The sequence below is a fragment of the Apium graveolens genome, chromosome 10 (genome assembly GCF_009905375.1).
Source record: "Apium graveolens cultivar Ventura chromosome 10, ASM990537v1, whole genome shotgun sequence".
NCBI classification, from domain to species: Eukaryota; Viridiplantae; Streptophyta; class Magnoliopsida; order Apiales; family Apiaceae; genus Apium; species Apium graveolens.
In genome coordinates, this window is record NC_133656.1 from 206858110 (window position 1) to 206870283 (window position 12174).

Consider the following 12174-nt stretch of genomic DNA (forward strand, 5'->3'; position numbering starts at 1 on the left):
AACATTTAAGATTACAAGAGATCGTTCTTCATAGTAATTAAATTATGAATCTTAAACAATGATAGTCTAGTAAATAATTATAGACTTGAATTTCTATACAACTATCTGATTGTAAACTAGTTATCCAAACGTTCACCTTAATTACCTACGAGAGTGCGTATAGAAAACTTGATCATATCCAAAGATTTCCGGATTAAGTAATAAAGGTTTGATGATTAGTGGTTATTAGAAGCAAAGGGACAGACAATGAAACAGAAACATTAATATGTTAAGAAGCGAGTTGATAGATTCATGCATCTGATAAATAGTTGACAACTAGCAAAATTTGGAAGATAGCCTTTGATCCCACACCCTCATTCACGTGCGGTGCTTGTGAACTCAGGGTTTTTGTTTTCATTCACAACTGATGCATGGCACTGGTCCCCATAAAACACCACTCACTGATCACTGATCAGCCATCAGAGCACACATAACCATAGCAATTTGAAGGTACAATGGATTCCAATAAACTCACACCTCTCCTCCTCATTTCCATGCTTATCATTTCCACTACTGCTGACCCTATTCTTGATTGCGGTAGCTGCAGAAAACCCCCTAATCATCACAAACATATCCCGAAACCTCCCAAGGTTCCCACTATCAAACCGCCCATCGTCAAACCACCCATTGTTAAGCCGCCAGTTAACCTTCCTCCAGGAATTCTTCCACCGAGAACGGCCAAACCACCAACTAGGGGAAAGCCAGGGAAGCCGTGCCCCTCCCCGCCCTCAAGCCCAAGCGCAGCAACGTGCCCAATTGATGCACTGAAACTGGGAGCATGTGTGGATGTTCTTGGTGGACTGGTGCATGTTGGACTGGGTAACCCGGCTGTAAATAAATGCTGCCGGCTTATTGCTGGACTAGTTGAGCTGGAAGCTGCAGCATGCTTGTGCTCTGCTCTAAAACTGAAGCTCATTAATCTTAATATATATGTTCCCATTGCTTTGCAGCTCCTTATCACTTGTGGGAAGCCACCTCCTTCTGGTTACACTTGCTCTCTCTAGACAACCAACTCTATTCATATGAATAACTCATTAATTTTTATGTAGCTAGATTTAGTATATATAGATCGGCGATCTACTTCATATCTCCGTTTAATTCCTCCCAATCCCAGCTTTAATCTTTGATTCGATCAGGTTTGATGCAATTGTTAATTTTTTTCAGTTTTAGTGTACACCAATTGTTTGTAATAGTCATTATTTGACCTTTGTTGTGTTTGTTTGCTCAAGTATATGTTAATTTAATTAGGAAAAAAAGTATAGGTTAATTTAAAACACAAAAACTGATAGATTTCTTTAACATAATAATCTTTAATTTTCTAAACTTATTAAGCATTATTATTTATATCATTATAGTTCCATGAATTGGGCGATTGATGAAGAAGAATCTGTAGGACGTTTTACCCAGACACAGAAAGAAAAGCCATTTGGGCTGAACATGTAAGAATTTGAGGAGATCTGACGTCATCAATATTATCATAAGAAATAAAAATTCTCCTGTATGTATAGAAAAAATCATTCAATTTGCAAAGTTTTACAAAGTTATTTAAGATGAAATTTGTTTGCTGGTTAGCGTGCGGTTATTTTATATTAAAAATAACACTCTTGCATTACATTGCAAGATGAGGCGAACTTGAGAATCTTCTATACTAGGTTGGCAAACTCAATATATACTATTTTTTATTTTATCACTCTTTCATATTATTTTTGACAATATTTCTCTAAAATACAATCCCATGGTTGACCACTACAAAAGTTGCCAATATTGTTCCCGCACTAATATTAGTAAAATAAATAATTCAATGTGAAATTATAAAAACATTAAGATTATCTTTTTGGGCAAAAGTTTGAATTTATTTAAATGAAAAAGTTGTCAACTATTGATAATTGAGGTTGCCAATCCATGTAAACATTTGACAATTTAAATTATCGGCAACCCCTGTTTGTGTTGTTTTTAAAGCTGCAAATTAATTAATTCGTATCCCTTATTTTATCTCTTGGCCGTAGCAAGTAGTGATGAAGCAAGAGATGACAAGAATCACCTGATTATACAACTTAAATAGTTCAAATTGGTAGAGTAAACATGGTTATTCCACGACACAAATTGCTTAAAATGCACAATGTGCATAATCTTGTGCAAAAATAGAACAAAATTAAACAAATTATTTGCTTATGCATACCTAAAGTACACAAAGTGCATAATTAATGGTTTAACTACACAAAAGGCAGAAATCGTTCAATTTTAAGTACGCAAAATGCTAATTGCTATTCACTCTTCAGCTAAAAAAAGGAAAGTCAGCACTTGAAATTTGCAAAAGAGCAAAGAGAAAAGTAAGTTTTGAAGTCTGCGATAAATCATTAATTACAAATATTCATTTCAAATAAAGATATGGAAAAAAACAGAGATGTAAGAAATTTAGAAGAATGCCGGATAACAAAATTACATATATCGTAATATAACTATGCATATCTCGTAATGTAAATGTACATAACTCGTAATGTAACTGTATTGATGTTAGTCTGTATTGATGTTAGTCTGGATTTAACCTAACTATATATAATAAACACGTAATCTAATGAAATTTCTCATGTAGCACCTAGATTTGAACTAATAGATGACTCTGTTCCGCTATATATAATAAACATGTAATCAAATGAAATTTCCCGTGTGACTTCTATCATACATAAGTGATGATGTCAAATATTACTGAAAATAACAATATCATTAGTGTCCCTGATCAAAGTATGGAGCAAAGCTAAATAGACATCTGATCCAAGGAGAATAATGAACTGTTACTTTTCATAATCTGTTAAGCTTGAGGTTAGTCTTGTTAACATGTATGAATGTGTGTTAAGCAATCTTCTCACCAATTGGGAGAGATTGATGTGCAAGATATACATGTACTTTAACAAGACTAAGACATTTTGTCAACCCTAAATAAGTTGTATTGTTATCTTAATTTGTATTTTGTACTTGTAACATTTAAAGTCTGTAAAAATGTCAAAGGAGTAGACTGAAGCCTTTTTCTATAAACAGTATCAAGTCTAAGAATTCCATCTGGAAGAAGATCAAGAAGATCATGCCTCAGAAGAATTATAAAGAAGCTTGGAGTTGAATAAAGCTGTTTTAGGAAAAATACTCTAAGTCAAGATCTCTACAAGTCACAGATTTAATGTTATAGAGAAGTCATTCGAGAATTTAAGAATGGCTTATAGAGAAGTCAGGAAAGCTACTAGAGAACTCAGAGAAATATCGACAAGTCAAGAAGACATGAAGGTTGGAGATATCAACAAGTCATTTCTTCAATAGAGAACTCAGAGTTTTCGACAAGTCTACATTCATTAGAGAACTGAGTTGTCGATAAGTCATGTTCCACTAGAGAACTCAGAGTTATCGATAAGTCTAAGTCTACTAGAGAACTCAGAGATATCGATAAGTCAAAATTCACTAGAGAACTCTAAGTTAGCGACAAGACAAAGTGAAGACATGATGCTGTGAGATCTCGACAAGCTAAAGTTACATTCGAGAACTCAGAGACCTCTATAAGTCAAATTCACTAGAGCATTAGAGATCTCGATAAGTCATTATACTTATTGAGATGTCAAGTGTTCTATAGACGGCTAAACTGGAGATCTCGAGGTAAAATTTCAAAGTACAAAGTTGCAGATCAGTTTAATATCCAAGATTAACAATCACCAAACAATCCAAACAGCTGGATTAACAAGTCTACAAAAAGCAGCTTGAAGAATGTGCAAGATCAATGGTAAAGATTAACTGACAAAGGAAGATCAAAGTGAACACGGGATGCTAAAGATATGCTAAGCCAGAAATGGAAGATCTACTTTTCTATAAATAGAAGTGACAAGTGACAGTTTAGAAAAGCTAATAACATGTCTTATTATACACTGTGTAAACCAGCAGTTAACTAAGTTATAAAGTTAACACTGGTCCTTTAGTCAGTTGAAAACAATTGAGATCAAATTTCTTGTAACACTCTCAAGGAGAAGCTAAGCTCTTTATCAACAAAGAGCTTAGAAATTTTGTAGCAAAACAGTCTTAATTTTAATATAAAATTAAGTGAGTTTTGGAGATCTGTGTTCTTTATTTTCTGCAAACTTAAATTCTGCATGAACACATTTCATTACAAGATTTAGTTTACTTTGTTCAACCATAAACATTCAAGAAAAGCTCAAAAACAGTAAAACACATTCACCCCCCCCCCCTCTGCGTTATTCATTTCCTAACAAGTAGTATCAGAGCAAAATCTGAAAGTAAACAGATTCAAGATCTTGGAAGAATAAATACACAGAAAATCAGTAGCATCAAAATTCGTACCTTTGACAAAGCTAACTACACTCTTTGGAAAAAGAAAATGATGTTGTTTATCAGGATGGTCAATCCACTCTACATTCAGATCCTCAAGAATGGACCCTTCATTCCTACGGTTAGAGTTGAGGAATCTACAGATGGAGACATGGTTATCCCAGCTCATTATGCTCCAAAAGATCATGCTGAGTATTAGGGCTGAGCAAAACCGAACCGAAACCGAAAAACCGAACCGAACCGTGCTAATTCGGTTCGGTCCTAAATTTTTCAGAAATTCGGTCTATTCGGTCTGGACCGAATAGGCCGAATTAAAATTCGGTTCGGTTCGATTCTTTTCATAAATATTTCGGTCCGGACCGAATACACTGAATATACCAAATCATAAATACTATAATTTTGTATTATATATATTTTATATATATCTTAAAAATTATAATCAAAATTTTTAATTTGTAATTATATTTATGGAGTATTAGAACTCTACATATCACATTACTTTAATTATATTTTAAAATTTATAATTTCTGATTTAATTTTTAATGCAATTTTATTTTTGAAAAAAAATTCGGTCTATTCGGTCCAAAACCGGACCAAACCGAATTATTTCGGTTCGGTTCGGTCCGGTCCATAATATAACTTCGGTCCAGTTCGGTCCAAGAAAAAATGAATATTCGGTTTTTCGGTCTATTCGGTTCGGTCCGGTTTTGGACCGAACCGACCGAATGCTCAGCCCTACTGAGTATACTGATCCTGAAAAAGAGAAAGTTTCCCTAGATAGCAGGTTGCAATTAATATTGATTGAGTCACTTGACAATGTGATGTACAACAATATTGTCAATTGTGACACTGCCAAGCAAATATGGGAAAAGATTGAGATACTCTGTGAGGGAACTGAGGAAGTTAAGTCAACCCAAAGAAGAATATTGATTTCACAGTATGAGGGTTTTATGGCAAAGCCAAAGGAAAGCATTACTGATGTGTTTGAAAGATTCAATAAGCTGATAAATGACTTGCAGCTTCATGAAAAATACTATGAAGCTGAAGAAGTGAACCTAAAGTTCTTGCTTACTCTCCCTGATCATTTGAAACATAAAATCTCAACAATCAGGGAAGGGAGAGACTTGAGCAGAATAACTCTGGAAGTTCTATATGAAATTCTCAAAACATATGAACTAGAGATGATTCAAAGGCAATCATTGAGATCTGTTCATGGACATGTTTTGGATGGCTCAAGTGCTTTAATTGTAAATGAAAGCAAAATATTCAATGATGAACCAAGATCTCAAACTCCAGTTGCCTCAACATGTGAACAAAGAACAAATGATTCACAGGAGCAAGTCATTCTGGAATTGGAAAAAGATGAGTTCTATACTCTTGAAGAACTGGATGAGCTAGATCAGTCAATGGCCTATTTGGCTAGGATATTCTCTAATATTAGAGTAAAGAAGCCAAGATACTTCAAGAGTAAAGGACAATCTTTCAACAAAGACAACAGCTGGAAGGAAAAAGGTAAGTACAATTCTGATAGCAAGAATGGCTAAAAAACTGGATCTGTTGATAGTTCTAAGATAAGGTGCTTCAATTGTGATGAACTAGGCCACTTTGCTACAGAATGCAGGAAACCCAAGAAGGCAAAGAAAGATAAAGCTTATCTTGAACTTGAAGCAAAGTATGAAGCTCTTCTGAAGAAACAGCAAAACAAAGCTTATATTGCAGAAGGTAAAAGTTGGGATGACTCTAAAAATGATGCAGACGAAGAACTTGGTAACTATGCACTCATGGCCTTGGAGCAAGGAGAATCATCCTCATCTAAATTACAGGTACCAACTCTTACCACCACTGATTTAAATGTGAATCAATATAAGGAAACTGTTAAAAAAATGAGTACAGAAATATTTCACATTCATACAAGCATGGTGGCTGCAAATGAAGAAGTGAGTAGACTGACAAAAATGAATGAGAAGCTTGAGAATGAAAAATAAGGAACTAAATTGTTGATAGTAGAGCTTGATGCCCTGAAACAAGAAAATGATTATCTGAAGAACAAGCTCAACTGTGCAGATGAGATTGAGGCTGTGCTAAGGGAAAAACTGGAGAAAATGAAGTAAAGTTGAAGTCCTTCAATAATGTATCTGAATTGGTTGGTCAGTACCATGAGAAAAATAAACCATGTGCAAACATTGCTATTGGTATTGATTATGATGTTTTGAACATCAAAAAGAAAAACATAAGGGACAAAGGAAAAGCAACAGAGATTGAAAATATTCCAGCAATGCTGAAAAAGATTGGGTCACCTGTGTTCAAGGCTTGTGAAGTAGACTTCAGTGAAGAAGAATTGATTATCAAGCAAGAAATTGCAGATGAGGATAATGAAAAAAAATGCAAACTCAACTCAATCTTCTAAGTCTGAAGAAAATCTCATGGACAATCAAAGCACCAAAAAATAAAGATTGAAGATGCAAGAAAGAAGAAGATAAATAGAAATGGGAAAATAGGGATAAAAAAAAGCAATAATCTTGCTTATGTTGCAGATGCTCCTAGAAAGAAGTGCGAAAAATGTGGCTCTGCAAATCATCTAACTCACCTTTGTAAAAAGGTTGTTATCAAGCCAACTGAAGGAGCTTGCAAATACAATGAAACAGATTCAAATGATCCCTACTCATTCTGTGACAAGTTTGACTGCATCCCTTGCAACTTGAAAGTGATGAAGAGTTGCTACAAACTGAGAGTAGACCTTAAAGAAACAAAAATTGGGTCTACATCAGATAGGGAAAATGCACAATAATCATTTAACTCTATTTTATCTGAAATAACTCACTCTACTTCTGCTAAATCAGTTAACAAGAAGAAAGTACCCAACACTGCTTGGGTCACTAAACACACCTGAATCTCATTGTGTTTAGGACAAAGTGAAGAAAGTCATATGGATCATTGACAGTGGATGTTCCAGATATATGACAGGTGATAAGGCCCTGCTATTACAGTTTGAGGAGAAAGCCGGCCTATTGGTGACCTTTGGAGACAACAGCAAAGGATTCACAATGGGATATGGCAAGATTGTTTCTGAAAATGTTGTCATTAATGATGTAGCACTAATAGATGGTCTTGAAGTGAATCTTCTCAGTGTTAGCCAATTTGCAGACAAAGACTTTGAAGTTTTATTCAACAAAGAAGAATACACTTTTATCAGCAAGAAAACTGGTGAAGTTTCTCTGAAAGGAGCAAGGAAAGGAAGCTTGTTTGTTGCAGATTTGGGCTCAACAAATAAGGATGGTATTTGCTGCTTTTACACCAAGGCATCAGAAGAACAAAGCAAGCTATGGCATAAGAAGTTGTCTCACTTGAATTTCAAGGAGATTAACACCTTAGTCAAAAAGGAGTTAGTAAGAGACATGCCCAAACTGGAATTTGCTCAAGTTGAAGTTTGTGAAGCTTGTCAGAAAGGAAAAATGAAAAGATCTAGTCACAAGTCAAAAACTGTGAATTCTATAAGTGCACCATTGCAACTTATTCACATGGACTTATTTGGGCCAGTGAATGTCTTATCAATTTCAAGGAACAAATATGCACTTGTGATGGTGGATGATTTCTCAAGATACACTTGGGTAGAGTTCATGTACTCTAAAGATGAAACTCTACACATCATAATTGAGCACATCAGGAAGATAGAAACAGGCTAAAGAATACAATTATGTGAAAAGATTGAGAAGTGACAATGGAACAGAATTCAGAAATGCTATATTGAGTGATTTCTGTAAAGGCAAAGGCATTGTCCAAGAATTCTCAGCTGCCAGAACACCTCAACAAAATGGAGTAGTTGAGAGAAAGAACAGAACATTGGTTAAAGTTGCCAGGACAATGCTACAAGATGCCAAGTTGCCAACAAGTTTCTGGGAAGAGGCTGTTAACACTACATGTTATACTCAGAACATATATATCATTAACAAGGCACATGACAAGTCACCTTACTCAATCATGTCTAAAATAAATCCTACTGTAAAGCATCTTCATGTGTTTGGAAGCAAGTGTTACATTTTGAAAGACAACTCTGAATATGTGGAAAATTTTGACTCAAAGATTTTTGAAGCAATTTTTCTGGGATATTCACTAGAAAGAACAACCTACAAAGTTTATGTGATTGATCAAAAAAAGATTATGGAGATAACATATGTGACCTTTGATGATGACAAGTGTCCATGATTGAAATACCTTGATGATAATGAAGCTGAAGCCCTGGCATTTGGAAACTTCAACATTGATAGTGACTCTGATGGGGAAGATGAAGTTGATGCACAACGGACATTAAATGAAGAGACTACTCAACAGGAAAATCATGAAAATGGTAACTCATCTCAAACACCTGAATTTGAGAGCACAAACTCAGGGGGAGAAAGAGAAGAAGGATCCAACAATCATACCAATAATGAAGAAAATAATGAAGGCACAAGTCAACAAACTCATACAAGAAAGTGGGATAGAAGTCACACTAGAGATGCAATTATTGGTGATCCTACTGCTGGTGTGAGGACTAGAAGTGCAACTACTAATGAGTGCCTACATTCATGCCTACATGCATGTTTTCTGTCTCAAGTAGAACCTAAGAAAATTGATGAAGATCTACTGGATCCTGACTGGATATCTGTTATGCAGGAAGAGCTGAATCAGTTTTAAAGAAGCAAAGTTTGGAAGTTAGTTCCTGCACCAAAGAATAGAAGCATTATTGGAACAAAATGGGTGTTCAGGAACAAGATGGATGAAAATGGTATAGTTACCAGGAACAAAGCAAGGTTGGTTGCAAAAGGCTATACAAGAAGAAGGAATTGATTATGATGAAACTTTTGCTCCAGTTGCAAGACTTGAAGCAATAAGAATTTTTCTAGCATTTACTGCACATTCGAATTTAAAGTGTATCAAATGGATGTCAAGAGTGCCTTTCTAAATGGTGAGCTAGAAGAAGAAGTTTATGTGCAACAGCCACCTGGCTTTGAAGATCCAGAATTTCCAAATTTTGTGTACAAGTTACTCAAGGCTCTATATGGACTAAAACAGGCACCTAAAGCTTGGTATGATACACTGTCAGATTTCCTACTGAAGCATGGTTTTACTAGAGGTACCATAGATAAGACTCTCTTCTTCAAGAAACATGGTGATGATATGATCCTAGTTCAGATTTATGTGGATGATATCATCTTTGGTTCTACTAATGAAAAGTTTTGCCAACGATTCTCCAAGCTTATGCAAAGTGAATATGAAATGAGTATGATGGGGGAACTAAGTTACTTTCTTGGACTTCAAGTCAGTCAAAGAAGTGATGGTATCTTCATCAGCCAAACTAAGTATGTCAAGGATCTATTGAAGAAGTTTGGTATGGTTAATTGTTTACATGCATCTACACATATGTCTACTGCAACAAAGTTGGATAAAGATAAAAAGGGCAAAAGTGTAGATATCTCAAGCTATAGAGGGATGATTGGATCATTGCTTTATTTAACAGCAAGTAGACCAGACATCATGTTTACAACATGTCTATGTGCAAGATTTCAAGCCAATCCAAAAGAATTACATTTGATGGTTGTAAAGAGGATTTTCAGATACTTGAAGGGGACTACAAACTTGGGATTATGGTATCCTAAGGGAACTGGTTTTGAAGTTGTTGGTTACACAGATGCAGATTTTGCTGGATGCAGGGTTGACAGAGAGAGTACCGGTGGAAGCTGTCAATTTCTTGGACAAAGACTTGTATCCTGGTATAGCAAGAAACAACAATTTGTATCAACTTCTACAACTGAAGCTGAATACATAGCTGCAGGGAGTTGTTGTGCTCAAGTGCTTTGGATTAGAAATCAGCTAATGGATTATGGTCTAGTGTTACATAAAATTCCTATTATGTGTGACAATACTAGTGCCATATCTATAGTAGCTAATCCAGTTAATCATTTTAGGACAAAGCACATTGATATAAGGTACCAATTTATTAGAGAACATGCTACTAATGGTACCACTGAGCTCATTTTTATACCAAAAGAAAAATAATTGGCTGACATTTTTACTAAACCTTTGGATGAAGCAACTTTCACTAGACTTGTAGGTGAAATTGGAATGCTTAATTATTTATCCTAAGGCAAGAACTCAGCTAATGTTTTGCAGCAGATTAATCTCCAGTAAATCAAAATTAATTTGATTTAATTGGAAATTAACCGAAATATGAATTATAAATATTTCAGAAATCTATGCATATTTGTTTTTCAAATTTAAATTCAACTTGGAATTTTTCAAATTCTAAGTAAACTGCTCAGTTGTTAACTTACATCCTTACTATGTAAAATTAACACAAGACAGAATTTCAGGAACCAAAAGTATATAGAGAACTGAGTTCTCGATAAGTCAAAATTGACTTCTCGACAAGTCATTTTAGGACTTCTCGAGTGAGTCCTCGATAAGTCAATTTACTGACTTCTCGAGTGACTCCTCGATAGGCTTAACAATGACCTATCGATAAGTCTTTGAAGAGTTCTCTAGTACTTATAGTTCACAGAGTTCTCTACAAGTACAATTGTTGACTTATCAATAACTTAGTACTGAGATAATTTAAATCAATAAATTATTTTGGTAAAATACTCTTGGAAAATTTATTTTTATTTTTATTTTTGAATTTATTCAAATAAAAGTTGGAATTTTTTTAGTCCACTTTTTGGACAAACTGGGTATTTATTTGACATCTCGATAAGTCAATTTTGAGTTCTCTAAAAGAGTAATTTAAAATGACTTCTCGATATGTACTTCATTTCTTAAAGTGACTTTTCGGTAGACAAACTCCAAACGTTTATTTTTGAGTTCTCGACAAGTCATTTACTTTTTCTATAAATACCCAGACTTCTCGATACATATTTTAAATTGGAATTTTTCAAAAACTCTAAGTAAACTATATATTTAGTAATTCATATCCTAAATATATGAAATTAATAAATAACAGATTAAAAGAAGCAAAAAATATGAAAAATTGGAATAATTTAATTCATAAATTATCTTCAGCAAAATACTGTTGACATACTTTGTCTATAATTACTCAAACTTTTTGACACATTTACTTGCTTATGTGCATATTTTTTTTGATCAAATGTGGAATATGTGAGTCTAATATACGTAGACTAGTATATTATATGTGATGTTTTGAGAATACTGATAATAGTTGAATTTATTTGACTGAGTGCTTATTATGTGTTTTTGAATTTATTCAAAATAAATCTTTCTCAGTACGGAGTATTTAATTTAATTAGTGTTCTTGAGTACTTGCATGAGGAATAGTTAAACCTTTTGTGTAAGTGTTCTTGAGTACTTGCAAGGGGAATAGTTAAGCTAGAAAGTTAAGTCACTTTTTAATTGCCTAGATTCGTGCAGTGTGTGTGTGGTTAAAACACTTATTCACCGGACAACTCAAGTATCTCTTTGGCTTCTTTTCTCCCTCTATAAATTCAAATCCTTCTTTCTTCATTATTCATCACTATTTCTTTCTCTCAACAAACATTCTAACTCCAAACCTTCATCTTGTTCAAATCTGTCCAATGGCTGACCCTGTATTCCACTCGCTCAACAATGGTGTTTATCTTCCATCCCTTCATTTGGATGATAATAAGGTCTATTATGACCATTTTGGGCTTCGAGTCCGCATCAAAGGGATCATTTGCAACCCTTTTGATGTTCCCCTTGAAGTTTTTGACGAACTCTCTTGGGATGATCAGATAAACTTTCTATTTTTCGAGGGAGAAGTCTCTCTGGAGCAAGAGAGACGTGCTTTGGTGGCTGAGCATG

The 12174-nt window shown here is 34.5% G+C and overlaps 1 protein-coding gene across 1 annotated transcript; it reads left to right on the forward strand.

The window, feature by feature from the left end:
* Positions 1 to 383: 383 nt before the first annotated feature.
* Positions 384 to 1256, forward strand: LOC141689070 (putative lipid-binding protein At4g00165). The gene has a single exon (XM_074493243.1). It carries the CDS (start codon positions 495 to 497, stop codon positions 1041 to 1043), a length of 549 nt encoding a protein of 182 aa, XP_074349344.1. The 5' UTR covers positions 384 to 494; the 3' UTR covers positions 1044 to 1256.
* The last annotated feature ends 10918 nt before the right edge of the window (positions 1257 to 12174 follow it).